At 36.5% G+C, this 17,704-nt stretch overlaps 1 protein-coding gene across 1 annotated transcript in view; it reads right to left on the reverse strand.

The window, feature by feature from the left end:
• Positions 1-270: 270 nt before the first annotated feature.
• STMN4 (stathmin 4) overlaps positions 271-17,704 on the reverse strand; it is a 190,512-nt gene continuing 173,078 nt past the window's right edge. Inside the window, exon 7 of the mRNA XM_044062618.1 lies at positions 271-1,717. Coding sequence (XP_043918553.1) covers positions 1,658-1,717 — 60 coding nt within the window. The 3' untranslated portion in view covers positions 271-1,657. The remainder of the gene's footprint in view (positions 1,718-17,704) is intronic.

A 17,704-nucleotide genomic window follows, 5' to 3' on the forward strand; every position in this document is an offset into this window, starting at 1 on the left:
GGATTCATTGCACTTTTTACTGCAAGTAGGACACCTTGCTATGCCCAAGTTTTTGAAAGGGACACCTCATTAAACAATGTTCTTTTCTGTAGTGTTCATGTGACACTATTACTATTATATTTAATTAAAAGATTGGTTGGGTTACATGGAGTCAAAAACTTCCTGTGGAGAAACAAAACCCTTCCCAAAATGCTTGTCATTTGCCTCTGTAAATGGGCAGTTTTGATAAACTGCTAATTTAGTATAACTACATAAGTAGGTCAAACACCATTCATGAATCACACAAAGTGTTAGGTGTTTATTGTTTTATGCTACAGTTTGATATTACAGCATGTTTAAACATATAAGGTAAAGTTTATGTTTAGCACTTCAACTGTTTTCTAATGTGGCTGCTGAAATGGCAGCAATTTTCATTATATTTGTCTAAAATAATGCAGTGCAAAAACTCACAATGTGATGGCTTTTTAGATTTAAGTCCATTCAATGTTGATTTTAGCTGTTAGGCAACAAAGCAAAGGAATTTATACATATAACAAAGTAATAATCATTTAAAATCATATTAGCTGTTAAATACTATTTTGCACATTTGCATTTATTAACATTAATAATAATAATAATGTACAGACTCTATATATACCTCTCAACCATGACGTGTTGCGATGTAATGACATTTTTTTTACAAATTTCAAACATTTTGCAGTACAATATCTGAACTATGTATGTTCTCAAAAACATGGCTGTAATGCTGATCAGCTGAAGGAGCTCATGATCATTCACGGACCTCGTAATACCTAAGCACTCAACCAAAAGAGCAACAAAAGCTCATCTGAAATGAAGCAACCTGACAAATGTCCCAAGCAGTCATTGGGGTCAGCCAATATAAGTAGTAAACCCATCTATTCAAGCCACCAACTCATTCAACACTACAAGAATACCATTATCTTATACTGTAATGATTTTCATCTTAATTTCGATTTTGTAAGAAACCTCTCTGCCAATATATGTGTTATGTGTAAATGTAGTTTCACAATGGTTATCACTGTAGATACACAACATGTCTCTACTCTAAACTCAGTTTTCAGCTAAAAAATCTGTACGTAGCTAGCTGACTACTGCTATTCACCGCATTGTTATATTGATGTAAACACATACACACACACACACATGCACACACACACACACACACACACACACACACACACACACACACACACACACACACACACACACACACACACACACACACGCACACACGCAGACATATGACATTCTGAGCACATATGCATAGAGAGTCAGGTACCAAATGCACAAACAGAAATATCCTACCCTGACACCATACTCACATGTGCAGATTCATATACCCAGAGCACCCTTTTGAAGTTAAATTGTATTTAAATTGGACTTTGAATGGACAATGGATGCATGTTAGCTGTTCAAAAAGCCAATGCTACAACAAATATTGTACAATGAATATTGTGCACACTTTTGTCATTGATTTCTAATTTCTTCTCTGCTCATCAAGCTGTACACTTGCAAAAACAAAGTGACCAACCAGATCACCACAACAAATGATAGACAACGTCCAGTCATCTGGAATAAAATACTATCCAAGGCCTTTCCTCCCCACGTGAATGGTAAGTCCAGAAATTAGGATTTTTTATCGTGACGCCTCCTCCTTCAGTTCTTTATTTTTTCGGACTTCCTCAGCATGTTTGTCCTGGAAATAAATAAATATATAAAGTAGGAGTTAGACATATAGCATCTGCAGCACTTAGTCTGTAGTACATAATAAAATTAAATCCTCAAAAGTTAAACATAAGTAATTAATTTGATGAGCTACAAGGATTGCATGCACTTCAAGTGCTGTTCATACAGTTTTATTTTGGACAGATTCTAAACAGGAAGCCCTAGGATGTAGAGGTTGTTATAACTTTGAGACCTTTCTAACATGTACTACAAGACAGAATATCACACTAACCATACTAAAAGACAAATTATTGCAGACAAGAAAATCTACTTCAATAACCCCTTATTAAATCGGCCTTCTATCTCTAAAAAAATTCTAGTCTTCTATTAATAATAATCCTCCACCCTGGATCAGCCGCCCCTCCTAACCATGCTGCTACTAACACTGCCTCTGAAATACCTACTGAATTTAATGCGCATTTTATATAAAGCATTAAAACCCTTAGTACAACTTTTTCTCCTGACACCCCTATCATGGGCTCTCCTAGGACAGCAAGGACACTATATTTCATCTTAAAACCCACCACCACCTGCTACATCGAATAGCTACTTGTTAAACTAAAACCCTGTTCTCCTTCAGTATATAGAATGTATAAATGTCACTACTGTTTGTGTATAAATAGAAGTGTATCTAATCTGTGTTTAACTGGAACTAAGTATAATGTAATGTAAACAAATGGAGCTTTTCTCCCTGGGCCTCTGCTGAAAATGATTACCGCCCAGTTGGAATTTCATGGTAAATAAAAGACAAATAAATAAATACTCTCTCAAACCATTTCTAAAGGACTTTTCCTCTGCCTCCTTGTCCCTGCTCCTCATCTTGAATATTGACATCCTTCATCACCTTTATAATACCTCCCTTTAAGGCTCTAAATCACTTAACCTGTTCATCCCCTTCTAATACCTCATTTTATTGTACTTTCTTAAACTACTATACCTACCTCTAAGTAACACAACCAAATTACTATTCCATCTTGACCTGTCTATTAACACTAAAATTTGCTTATCTGCTGTAATAACTCACTCTTATGTATTTTTTAAATTACTCCAAGCTATCTTATACACCACTGTTCTATATGCAAAGTCTTAATACAAGGCTTATAAATTTAATGTTTTTGAATATCAGTCCAAATTTGATTGAACTGAAACTGCATTATAAAATTTGTTATTGTAAATATTGATTGGGCATTAAATGTGATACCTTGGAGCTTTTCTCTCCAGGCCTTAGATGAAACAGGGAACCTGTGCCCAGTCTAACTATTTCAGTAAACAAATGTCAAGAAATAAATAAATAAACATCAAAATGAAAAATCCCATCCTGGAAGGTAAACGCTGACAGCAACTGATGTAGAAAATCTTTTATTGCAAAATAGAACAAAAAGTATCTTTTATTGCAAAATAGAACAAAAAGTAAGTGATTTTGCAGTCAAACAAACCGCTTCATCAGACATAGTTGCAATGAAAAACAAAGCATCCTTATATACATACTCCCCAACAGCCAATTAATCAATAAAATTCCCTCCAAAAACACAATTAAAAAGACAATTAATAAAAAGCAGGTTAAAGCAACAGCTACTTAAATACAGCATAAAATCAACACAAGTATATAATGTCTATACAATGTTTAACCTTTTCATTTAAGTTTCTTCATCCTTAAAGCTGATTTAATAGGGACTGAATCATTAAGCCCCATATATCTATGTGCCCCAAGTCTCAGAATCCACTCTAGTTCAATATTTTCAGTATTGTAATTAATGGTTCCTAGTCTGCCATTATCATGTATAACAGATAAAACTTGAAATAAAAAAGTGTGTTACCTTCTTAACTGTAGAGTGTGCTTTGCAAGTGCACGAAATAATTCACCTCTCCTAGTGCAATAATCACAGTCCCGAATCCTATCTCTCAGTCTCCTATTAGTCTTGCCAACGTAAAAATTAAAACATTTAACACAGTGTGCAACATAAACCAAATTAGCCTTGTTGCAGTTAGCGGACGGGCGTAACTCCCAAAGTTTTCCAGTGACAGGATGATTAAAAAATCTTGATTCACCCACAAATGAACAATATGGACAAGATCTGCATTTCAGTGTTCCTCCCAAAGGTTTAGATGCTGTTCGTGCAAGCATAGGATAACACAGCATTTGTCTCAGATTTGTCCTATTCTTATAGACAAACTTGGGGGAGGGGTCTACTATCTTACTTGTTTCTTGATCCACTAACAACACTGAGCGATTCTTGTTTATTATTTGTTTCACCAAATCAACATCTTGTGTAAAAGAAAGAACTAAAGGAAGATGAGGTGGCCTCTGGGATGAACAATTATTCAACAAGACTGAATATTCAGAATAATATGGTCTCCCCTTCCAGGACGTTCTCTACAAACTTTCATAAACGATTGATCAACCTCAACTGTTGAATAACCCCTGTGAAAAAAGGCATCTTTAAGGTAGTCCAACTCACAGGAAAAACTCACTTCATTGCCTGACAGGCGAGACACCTTCATGCTTTATGACAACATTAGAAAAAAACATGATGTGGGTACATACTCTATGTAAGAAGGCAGATGTATAACAATCCTTTCTGTGCACCTTAGTTCTTATAATATTGTTCTCCATAGAAACCATTACATCTAAAAAACTAACACTATCTGTGGACATATTAAGAGTAAATCGCAAGAAGGGACTACTACTATTCAATTTATATTAAAATGAACTCAAATCATGTTCATTACCCTTCCAACAAATGCAAATGTCATCGAAAAATTGTCGATAAAAAGCTATCTGCCCATCTTTCACATTCATAATATTCTGCTGTTCCCACTTTAACATAACTAAATTTGCATATGAATTGGCACAGCTGGTGCCCATGGTGACACCAGCTGTTTGCCAATAGTAATTACCTGCAAATAAAAACACATTATGTTCTAGAACTAGTTCTAAAAACATGCAAATAAAATCAATATGCTGTGCGCTATAATTGTCATGCCTAAGCAGAACATTCTTCACCATTCTAATACCTTCATCATTGGGAATACATGTGAAGAGTGAAACTACATCCATTGTAGCAAGTAGCTCAAAAGGAAACTCAGATGTCTTACTGACAAACCTATATAGATCCTGCAAAAATTGCTGTGTATCTTTTAAAACAAAAGGATACAAACTCAATACATTCCTCAGTTGGGTGTCAAGGAATATAGGCAGAGGTTCGGTGAACCACCCCCCTCCAGCAACAATGGGTCTCAATGGGGGGGGGGGTTGGATGTTTATGTACCTTTGGAAGACCATGTTGTTGTGGTACCAGTGGTTCTTTAACATTAAAATAGTCAAGTAGCTGTTTATCCAACAATCCAATATGAACACATTCAAGCAAAGCACAATCTAGTTGTTGTTTCATGTTATACACTTCATTCAACTGAATGATAGTATAAACTGTCCAATCTGCTAACATTTCATTCCTTTTCATCAATAATAATCAGTATTTAAAACATCAGTAAGACCCCCTTTTGTCCGAGGGGAATATTACAATATTTGGATATGAACGTAAACTCTGCAATGCTTTAAACTCTTTGTTCGTTAAATTAAAATCATTGTAGGGTTGCCACACATCAAGTAAACTGTATACATCATTTTCACAGGCTTTAATAAAAACCTCAATATTACTAGGCAGCAATGGAACAAACTGACTAGGTTTCTTAAAATTAGTAGACATATCATCATTCTTGCCCATGTATAACAATTTCAGGGCTATATTGTTTTAATTTTTATGTTGGCAAGACTAATAGGAGACAGAGATAGGATTTGGGACCATGATTATTGCTCTAGGAAAGGTGAATTATTTAGTGCACTTGCAAAACACACTCTACAGTTAGGAAGGGAACACACTTTTTTATTTCAAGTTTTATCTGTTAGACATGATAATGGCAGACTAGAACCCATTAGTTACAATACTGAAAATATTGAACTAGAGTGAATTCTGAGACTTGGGGCATATAGATATATGGGCCTTAATGATTCAGTCCCTATTAAATCAGCTTTAAGGATGAAGAAACTTAAATGAAAAGGTTAGACATTGTATAGACATATATCTGTGTTGATTTTTAGGGTCTATATTAGAACATCGATGTTTCAGAACATCGAATGCTCTAATATCAAACCCTATTCAGCGAACGCTGAAAATAGAGAAGCTGCAGAAAACCGATTTTTTTTCCCAGGGAAAGAATTTGGTTGTCTGTTTTTGTCATTTCGCTTTTTTCAGTAATGTGGTGGAACGTTATGGGTCAGGTTCAGGTAAATGTGCGATTGTGTGGAAGTAAAGGTTACAGTGGGTTGGGTGGGTTAGGTGAGTTAGGGTTAGGGTGCGGGTCAGGTAAGTGGGTGATTGTGTGGACATGAGGGTTAGGGCAGGGTAGGTGAGTTAGGGTTAGGGCGCAGGTCAGGTGAGTGTGCGATAGTGACGGACCTTAGGGTTAGGGTTTGGGTTAAGGTAAGTGGATAGTTAGTGGTGTATGTACAGTTTAGTGTAGGGTTAGATGTAAGATTTTAGGTGTACGTGTGTGGATTGCTGTTTGTTTGGTGTGCTTTTGTTGTGTGCATGTGTTTCGGAACAGCGAATGTTTTCCCTAGGAAAAAATTAATTGTTCTGAATGTTCAATGTTGTAAGCGTTCGCTGAATTGGGTTCGCTATTAGAACATTCGAAGTTCTGACACTTCGATGTTCTAATATATACCCAATTTTTATGCTGTATGTAAGTAGCTGTTGCTTTAACCTGCTTTTTACTAATTGTCTTTTTAATTGTGTTTTTGGAGGGAATTTTATTGATTAATTGGTTGTTGGGGAGTATGTGTATAAGGATGCTTTGTTTTTCATTGCAACTATGTCTGATGAAGCAGTTTGTTTGACCGCAAAAGCGCTTACTTTTTGTTCTATTTTGCAATAAAAGATACCTTTTGTTCTATTTTGCAATAAAAGATTTTCTACATCAGTTGCTGTCAGCGTTTACCTTCCATCTCTGAATGAATGAATGGCCGCAAACAGCTAAGCTATATCAGATACTCCAATACCTCTACTAAGTTAGACGAAACCTCTGCTGGTCTAATGCAGACACACTCACTCCTATTCTGACAATAAAATGAATAAAATCATTTATGTATCCTTCTCAGCAAAATAATTATCAGAACCTAAACTACTTGATGAAGGACATCTCCAGTATTTAGGTTTTAGTAGTCCTCCCAGCAATATTGCAGCATCCGGTAACCCTTTTCCACTTCTATTCTTGAACATGTTAATGTCTGGAAAAGATATTCTCCTGGTTCTGCTACTTGCCCTAACTGTGTTATTTTCAAGTAGCTATTGATTTTACGATTCCTGAAAAGAATCATCTGATATATTTGTCCCCGAGCAACTTTTGCTGGGGCTTCTAACTCTATCAATTTGTTTGATTGCATTTGCCTGCAATTCTTCCTTCTAAGAATCTGACTTTGTTGATCATGTTGTGAGTTTATTGACTTTAAAACTTCTGATGAAATCTGTAGCTTAAATCATGCTTGGAGCTCTTTGGTTGTTATAACTTTGAAAGGGCCACCTGAATCTGTTAATCCTTTGGGGATTGATCACCCCGACATCTTTACATTACTTTTTGTTGTACTTCTATGATTTTGCTAATTCTGCAATGACTGTTAATTTTACTGATGTCCCCAATACTCTAAAGCTGAATGTAATAATCAGTTATAAATCCAGTTTGGAAGCTCACTAGTATGAAAATATGTTACAATAATTGTCCTAATAAGAAAAAAAGCACATTTTGCTTGCTTGACTGTTCTTTGAATATTTTATGCTACAGTATGGATGATTAATGTTACACATTGAACTAGCATTCTTTCCTCCTTTTCTCTGTTTGGCTCTCTCTCTCAGTCTCTCTCTCTGAAACACACACACACACACACACACACATACACACACACACACACACACACACACACACACACACACACGCACACACACACACACACACACACACACACACACACACACACACACACACACACACACACATTTTTGTCTCCCTGCGTCCATTCTAGGCTACCGTTCTGACTTTTGAGGAATGCAATTTGATTATTACATATTGTGTTAGTGTTTTAAATGCTGTGACACAACAACTGACATCAGAAAGCAACAGCTTCTCAATAAACTTAAAATGCAATGACATATTTGCCTACAGATATAGGAGTGCAGTCAAAGGGCATTTTATAGATATCTTTCTAAGTATAATTCTTTGAAAGAAATCACAAAGCAATACCAAAACGTTTTGAGCATACAGCCCTTTTCGACATGTAGCACACAGACTAAAATATCAGCATTGGGGACAAACCCTCTTTAAAAGTGATTAATAGTAAAGAAGAAAATCTTAAATGAGGTTTTTACAAAGCTGGCTTACAGGTGCTTGGGTGTTTCTGTCTATTAGTAAACTCCTGACAATTAGCACACAACCTTTGAAATACAACTCTGGATGCATACAATGAGCCCTTTCTTCAGGGGTTGTCATGGAGAAGGATTTAATCGAGACTGACTGGCACACAGAGAATAATTTTTTTGTTAGCTGAGTGGCAACCATTAAAGGAGGCGTGGAAGTCTTCATTACAAGATACCTATAGATGTCATGCTCCAATCTGCAATTATACAGGTTCTGTCATCTTTGTATTCTTAGATTACTTCTCCTCATATCAACTTGCAATGGTTTGGAAAATTGAATCATATCATTCAAGATCACTTCTATCACATTATTGGACAGCAGAAGGTGTTGGCCTGTGCTACTCTGCTTTCATTTGCCTCCAACAATGTCATGTCATATTTTACTAATGTGTGCATGAGGAATGCTATATATTCTTCCATTAGGTTGTTGACCCATGTGCATTATGGAGTTACAGCATACATAGCTCCATTTAAAGGATATATATCACAGCGGGAGGCAAGACACTCAACTAATGTTAACAGTGTGGAATTGGAATTGTAACATTACAATAATGGAGTGTAATGAACAGATACTAGGATGATTCAATCAGTCTTACCATGTTTCCTGTACTGTTTCATGTTTAATTCACATGCAATTGCAACTGCATGTACGGCTAGCATCAGTCCCTCCTCGCACAGCACATTCCCTATACAGGGCCGTTATGTCCATTGAAAACACATGAAAAATGGTAAATGTTCTGATATTTTAAGTACAGTTGTGCAAGCTGAACTTACCATAACAGTAGATGTTTGAATGATCAGTACTGCAGCAAATTTAGCCATACAGTCTGAAAGGATATAAGTGCCAGCCAGCTTCTAAAGCCTCAGGGCACCTTCCATGTGCCCAAATCATCTAGCATCTTGAGCTGAACTGAGTAAAAGACAAGTTTGGGAGTGAAGTCATTCAGAGCTTTCCTGCCAGCATGGAGATGGGAGGCACAACCCTGAAAGGATAAGACTAGGAATAACAAAAAAATAAATGTCCACACTCTGCCATAAAAAACAAGGGAGTTGGAGGGATGGAGGGAGCACCTACTGTAGCAGCAATCATTCAAACATCTACTGTTATAGGAAGTACAGCTTATACAACCATACTATGATCTTCATATTGATCAATGCAGCAGTTGCCTTAGCTATATGGGTAGATTACCTTAGCTAACTATATTTGAGAGGTGGAAGGAGCAGGGCCCAGGAGTCCCTGCAGAATAGTGCTAGCAATGCATGATGTAGACTTAGAGAATGAATCCAATTTATAGGGCTTTGTAAAAGTATGTACAGAGGACAAAGTAGCAGCTTCTAGAATACTTCTAGAATCTACCCCTTTGCAAAAAAACAGAGAATAAGCCAAGGTCCTTGTAAAGTGGGCCTTGACCCTGCCTGGAATTGATTTGGCATGGTGAGTATAACAAAAGGTAATAGGCTTAGACAACCATTTGGAAATACTCGGTTTTGATGCTGTTTGTCCCTTCTTATTACCTTCACAAGAAATTAACAAGTAATCTGATGATCTGAAATATTTAGTTCTGTCAGGACAGTACATGAGCTGTCTGTGGACATACAAGGTATGTAGTATCCTTTCTCCTTCATTTTTAGGTTTAGGAGATAAAACAGGGAGATGGATAGTTTGACTTAAAAGTAAACGTGGAGACCAGTTTAGGCATAAAAGAAGAATTAGTTCTCAAGGAAACCTGGTCCTTGTTGAAAATGAGGTACTGTTTACTCACTGTAAGAGCTTGTAACTGAAATACCCTTCTTGTAGAGGTCAGAGCAATCAATAAAATTGTTTCCGTGTTAAGAACCTCAAGTCAGCCAGGTTAAATGTTTCAAATGGAGCAAGTGTAAGTTTTTCTAACACAGAATTAATATCCCAAGGGGTGGCCACAGGTTTACTTGGAGGCCTCTTATGAAAAATCCCTTTCAAAAACATTTTGGCATGTGACTGCCTTGAAAGAGGAGGATCTATGGGTAGACATGCTACAACAGCAGATGAATGAACCATGACAGATGAATAAGAAAGACCATAGGATAGTAACTCACACAAATATCATAAAAATGGAGAACAACTTGCCCTGAATGGGTACTGGTTATGTTGGTACCAACTAGAAAACCATTTCCATTTACTAATATAAAATTTTCTAGTATCAGGCTTTCTTGCCTCCAATATTACTTGCTGCTTGTCCCCAGAAAATAGACACCTAAAAGAAACTAAGACCCTATCATCCAGGCAGTCAATTGAAGATGATTGATGTTGGGGTGTATCAAACACCCCTGTTCTTATGTGAGTAGATCCATTCTGTGAAGAACTTTGTGGTAATTACTCCTAGCCATTTACAAAAGAAGGGAGAACCACAGTTGCCTGGGCCACAAGGGAGGCATTACAATGATCATGGAGAATTCCTTCTGAATCTTCAGAAGTATTCTGGATATTAGTGGAAAAGGTGGAAAGGCATAAAGGGACATACCTCTCCAAACAAATGAAAAGGCATCTGTCTTCCAGGCCTTCTTGCATGGAGTCCTGGAACAGAAGTTTGACAGTTGATTGCTCAGAAAAGAGGCAGAGAGGTTTACTTGAGAATTTCCCACAGATGGATCAGCTCTTGGAAGATCCCTGGGTCTAGTTTCCTTTCATGAGGATCTGCCCTGCTCCTGTTCAATGTGTCTGCCACATAATTTTGCTTTGATGGAATTTAGGATGCCTGCAGAGTGAGACTGTACTGTGAATCTATATCCCAAGCTAACATGGCTGGTCTGTAAAGTGGTATGACGTGGCTCCCCCTCACCTTGTCTGTAACCAATTGAAGAGGTCCTGGAGACCAATAATGGTTCACAGGACTGAGTTCCTTGGTCAGGCAAGCATCTCCTTGATATTTTTTGTACCTGAATCTGTCTTTGGTGACCCACACCTCCTGCATTTTTATCTCTCCTGAAACTGCTCCTAAGCAAAATTTGAAGCAACTGTGGAGATTGACTGCTTTTGAACAGGATGAGAGAAGTGAAGACCTTGAATTAAGGATACCTGTTGTCTCCACTAAGTCATTTCCCTTCTGACAACCCAGTACTGGGATCTGAAAAGATAAAGGGTATTGGTGGTGGAACCAAAGAGATTTCCGATGCCACTGTATTGTTCTCATGTGGAGTCTCGACAGGAGTAGGATGCGAGTCATAGATGCCGCAAAGCCCCCCCCCCCCCCAAAAAAAAAAAAAAAATCTGGAGAGATTCCCTCCCAGTGACTGAAGTCTGAATGGAAAAACTTAGAAATTGATCTAAATAAAGATCTATTTTTTCTTGTACAAGAAATGTTCTTTGAATTGAGGTGTCTAGTTGACAATCCAGGAACACAATCCTGTGTGAGGGAGTCAAAAAATCTTTTGAATATTCTTTTGAAATCCCAGCTTGTGCAAGAGATCTCTCACCCAAGACAGAGATTCCTAATATTTTGGAAAAGACTCTGCAAAGATAAGCGAGTCATTTAAATATGGAAAAAATTTGGATATCTTGTAGCCTGCAATGAGCTATAACTGGAGGTAGACACTTTGTGAACACTCTTGGTGCAATGGATAGTCCAAAGGTTAAGGAAGAGAACTGATACTGTGTTCCAAAAACACAAAACCTTGAGAAATGCCTGATGTCTAGATGAATAGGATGTGATAATAAGCATCTTTTACGTCTAGTGTTACCAGGAATCATGAAAGAAGAAGAAGCAACAGATTGTAAAGTGATAGCATTTTGAATGTGGACACTAACACAAACAAGTTTAAGAAAGATCCAGAACCGGTCACAAAGCATTTTCTCTCTTTGGAACTAGGAGCATCCTTGAACAAAACTATTTCTGCACATGGGAAGAAGGAACTGATTATATCATACCTTGGGGCAGCATGTGATGAAGAACAGGTAAAATAAATCAGTCTGATCTACAGGATGAGGAATAACCCCCTGGAAGCGAGGAATTTCCACCTACTGCCAACTGTAACGCTGATGAATGATTTTCAGAACCCATTTGTCTGAAATAATCTGTTTCCAAAGAGAAAAATGGAGAGTCAGACTTTGTGGAAGAGAAAGATGATCACAGTGTGAGGGGGTCACAAAGTTTCTTGAATAGTCATTCAGACTTGGAGTGTCCGTGGTTTTGGGAGGTTTGACATTTCTTTTTGAACCTCCTTTCCACTTCTTTTTAAATATATATTTACCTGAATTCTGTTGAGACTGTTTATTTTAGTTTTTTTACTGAAAATGGATGAGGAGAAAGAAAATCCCTTGGGCAATTCAGAAAAGGAGGCCTGAAAATCTTAGAGATTCCTTGGATCAGCTTGTCCCTCATTATCACATATTCTGATCAGTTCTGTAGCAGAGGGGCTAAATAATAAATCTCTATCCAAGGAAGAATTTAAAATTTCATTTGTAGCATCATCTGGGCCCTCAGATTCTGGAGGGTTTTGAGAATGCAGGCAAGCAAACTTCCTTAAAACCATACCAGTGGCCATAGCCCTGGAAGAAGTATCAACAGTCATACACACACTGCAAACAATAAGTAGTGACTTGTGCAATACAGGAAACAAAGTTATTTAAAGCAGATTTTTCTTCACAAGAAGAAGCTATAGATAAAATATTCCTAATACTTTCGCAATACATCAGAATCAGTGGTGCAGCAAGCAAATTCCATTTTGTAGTCACTAGCTCTTACTGCTATCCCCATTGGAAACCTTTTACTTAAAAATGGACATATGCCTCAAAATGCTGCCCTGAAGCACTTAATAAATATAAGTAACATTTCAGCTATTCCCTCCAAAACTATTATCAATATTTTTAGATGAGTAATATTGTATCTGTTGTTAAAGCCATTCATTTAGACAGTTGTAGACATAATATGACTTGAAAAAAGTCATGTTGATATGAGACTCAGAAAAAAAATGCACTAAGTAGATTATAAAGAGTATGCCTGGCTACACCAGTGGTCAGAATAAACTTTAACATATGAGCCTAACAGTTTAAAATTCTGAAATTCAAAGTTGATGATTTATATAGTTTTTTTTCCCCATACCTATCAATAAAGTTCCCATCCCTATTAGAAAAAGAAGGATTGAAAATAATTAATTGCTTTTCAGCAGAGGCGTCAACTAAGGCTATAGCTACTAGGTCAAATTTGGGAACAGTGTATAAAAATTTAAAAGACTGAAGAACTTTATATATCTTATTTGCCTTTTTATGGGCAGCTGGCTGACTATCAAGAAATTTGCAGACAGTGAGACACACATCCTTTAAAGCAGACAAGGCAGGAGGAATGGGTGTACGTTCTAAAAAATACTGCATACCAAGGAAATCTTCCCTGTTCCTTACCCACTGCTGCAGAGGACGTGGCTCACCCCCTGGCCATAGTAGCTATAGGTGCTACACCCGAGGGATCTGGGGTAAAAGATGAGTGGTGTAAGGTACAACAAATGGCCACAGCAGAGTCACCCACTGGCACTCAAAATGACCAAGAAATGTAAAAATGAGCAGTGTGGATGAAAGGAAAAATGCCTAAAAAGTTAATTCCACATCGATTTAATCCACAACACGTAGCAACAAAACATAAACGCTCTTTACAAACACTGCGTTTTCGTCCACTCAAACTGTTGGACTTCATCAGATAAACACATTTCCATTAATTAGACTTGCTTATAAATGTATTTGAAAGCTGAATCACCCTATAATTTTAAAGTGCATCTTACGTTATCAAATCAGATAAGGCTCATCTCATAAATATTCAATTTCATTAATATAGCATGTTTAAAACACCTAAAATAACAAGTATCTTATATATTAGTTGCTTGAAATTTCATTCATTCTTTATAAATATTTATACATGAAAATATATTAACAATTGCATAACTTTAATAAATATATTACTACTGAAATAATTTAATATTAAATTCAATGATTAAAATTCAGTCACATATATAAAAAACTTTCATTGTTTCAATAAATAAATGGAGACTTAATGCCCTCTAGTGTTCAGATAAATTCATTACACTTTCCCTGCTTTTAATTTTAATACTGGGGTTAGCGAGATGTACTCATTTAAACCAGGGTTTTTTGTGGCTTCTAACTTTATTTGCCACCACAATTCCCTATATTCTAGCCACTCTTCCCATAATCCCCCTCTAATATCCTTTTTTACTTGTTCTATTACAAAAAATGAGAATTTAGAACCCACACATTCTCTTGTTTGCTTATATAAAGCATTAGTTTCTTTTTGTTTTATGTGTGTTCATATATTCTTCTCCTCAGGACCCTTTCCGTCTTCCCAATGTAAAATGAACTGCATTTTCCGCATAATGCTATATAAACCAACCCCTGTGTACCACAATTATAATACCCTTTATTACCAATAGTTATTCCTCTGCTACTTAAATACACTTCACTGTCATTAACTATATATTCGCATTGTTTGCAATGGCCACATTTGAAAAGTTCCATTTCTCCTAGACCCCCCTATTGTACCATAACAATTAGAAATTTTCTTAGTACTATTGGATTCCGATAATTGTTTTATACTTAATGAGTTCTTGTATACCACTTTTGGGACAATATTTTTAAAATTATTAATATCTGTATATAGTATAAAATTATTACAAATGGCCACAGCAGAGTCACCCACTGGTGGCTGAGGCAAATTGCTAGCCTGCTGTGGTAGCAATGGTTGTTTGCTTATCTTTTTCTTTTTGTGGCTGGAAGAAGGAACGAACATGGGGGTGACAATCTGTTCTATAGTCAAGCTGAAAATAGTGCCTCTATCCTGAGGAAACTAAGCAACAATGACAGTAAAACTACCAGTCCACACAAGTTATTTTTTTGACAGAAATCATACAGTAAAAATTACTTTCAAATACTCTGGGAGAGCTACAACTTTAATGGACACAATTTCTCCACAGAAAATAGTTTATCAGTTAAATAGTACAACTTTTAAACCGACAAAAGCAATGTGTACTCCATTTAAAAGAATGTAACAGTTTTGAGACAATCCATTAAAACACAATACTCCTAGCTTTAAAATAACATTTTTGAAGAGGAAAGTAAAAAAAAAACCTCAGTAAAAATAAGAAAATTAAAGTTTTTTCCCAAAAAGGAAATTATCTTCACAACTAAGGAAAGCATAAGCAACCACCAATCCTCAGAAGCCTAAGAGGAGCATACTCTTTGTGCCCAAACTTGTCATTTAGTAAACTCATCTTGAGCTGCTAACACTCTGGACACGTGGAAGGTGTCCTGAAGCTATGGAAGCTGGCCGGCTCTTATATCGTTGGCAGGATATAACCCATACAGCTAAGGCTACTGCAGCAGTGATCAATATGTAGAATATCTCAAATTCTATAAGAGTAAGCTTTTATTTTAAACTCCTCTCCTGTGCACATGGTTGTGGGTATTGTTTGCTATGAAATTTTTCTCTTAAAAATGAATTAAGTTCCTGTAATCCTCTTGCTCTTTCTATATTTCATCCCAGTATCAAAGATAAAGGTTACTACTGGCAGCATGAGTCAAGGATGCAGGAGATTATAAATAACAATAATTCAAAATATATAATAATTTTTATTTGTTTTTTTAACATTTGTTTACCAGGAAAGTCCGACTTGGAACTAAGCCAATTTTCAGCAGAGGCCCTTGGAGAAACACCCCAAATGCATGTCTTTGAAATGTGGGAGGAAACCGGAGTACCCAGAGAAAACCCACACAAATACAGGGAGGACAAGCTGACTCCACACAGAAGGCACTTCAGCTGAGAATCGAACCAGAGACCTCTTGCTGTGAGGTGACAAAGCTACTGCTGCACCACTGCACCATAATAGATTGTGTTACATAGTAGTAGTTCACCCAGAGTAAAATACATATAAAACAAATATGTAAAAAGTTCCACACAAACTGAAATTACCTATATATACAGATTAATACTGAAAATGCAAAGAAGTATTGAGAAATAAATTTAGTTAGTGCCAGATGATAGAATCATGTTGCCCCGGAACATAATTACATAGAAATATCCTATCTGTTTTCATTACATTTTCAGTTAAGCTGGTGGAAAATGTGTAGTAATTATAGCAAATAAACACTGTCACTGGAATCAAACTCATTATGATCTGTCTGCTTGGCTTGCTGAACTCCCGTTTCATGATCAGCAGTAGGGCTGGACATCATTTTGCATGAGAAGTAGTGCAAGGTGAACTCATAAACACATATCTTTACTGCTACAGTGGTCTATATTTGCTGCATGAGGTCAATTGCATTTTACTTATTTATTTGCTTACTTTGGCCAGGTTTTACCCCCCACTGTGTTTATTATCTGCTGTGCATTTGTCCACCGTTACCTGCTTTCTTGTGGGTGGTACTGTATTGTGCTGGCAATAATCCCTACATGGAAACTGAAGAAAATGCAATCATTTTCTGTGCAGTTGAACAGCCTAACATGGATGTAGTGTTATTTATTTATTTTTGCTTAAGGCATTGTGTTCTAAATAAATAAAAAATGCTTGTCTGCTGCCTTGTTATTCTCCTTCACAACCATCTCCTCATGGACAGACTGTTGGACTCCTGATGACCTGTTGGTGCAGTATCTACATGCATCTCTCTACTCTGCCCTCATCCTTGATAAGAAATGTTTAACACCTGACTATGAAAGACAGTGGGCACCACGTTTATCAAGTAGTACCACTTGTTTTCCCTAATCTGATTGCTGTTGCATTACATTCCTAGTAGGGAATAGTATATACTAAATGAGTATGTTGTCAAGACTGCTGAAATTCTTAATTGAGCTGTTGGATGAATGCATTTATTTGATATTAGCATTGCTTTTTACCTAATAATGGAGGTAAATACCAACTATACATATAGGTTATTCTGTAAACATTTCTGCTGTTTATTTCTTTATTTATTTGCTATTTGTTTATCAGGCAAGTGGACTGGTCACTTGACCATTTCAGCCATGACCTGAGCTCAAACATCAAAGAATGCATCCTGGTCTTTCAATCAACAAAATTATATACAGAATGAGTGCATGGCAAAATTCAGAACATAGTAAGACTTTACAGATAAAGTAATATTAAAACCTCCAGTCAGAGTGCTTTGAAGAAAAAAAAAAGATACATACAAAATTCAAGCCGAGATGTGTATAAAATACAGCACACTCATACATAGAATCCATAAACTCCTATATATCTTTGTGAAATATTTATGTATAAGATGCCAAATTAAGAAAAATGAGAATTTTTTTAAATGTATTCTAGTATTCATGATATAGGATCATACGTTGCCTGACTATTCCCATGCTAGCAGTTAGAGGTGGAGTCAGTAAAAGGGAAAAAGTGATGCTTCTTAAGTGCATCTTTGAAGCTTTTAATGCTTTTGAGATTTTTGATGCTTGCAAGCAGGTGGTTCTAGTTAACAAGTCCCAGAATAGAGAAGGTGCTCTCACAACAGTTTT

The sequence above is a fragment of the Protopterus annectens genome, chromosome 2.part1, assembly GCF_019279795.1.
Source record: "Protopterus annectens isolate FY-2018-M chromosome 2.part1, PAN1.0, whole genome shotgun sequence".
In the NCBI taxonomy this organism is placed as follows: Eukaryota; Metazoa; Chordata; order Ceratodontiformes; family Protopteridae; genus Protopterus; species Protopterus annectens.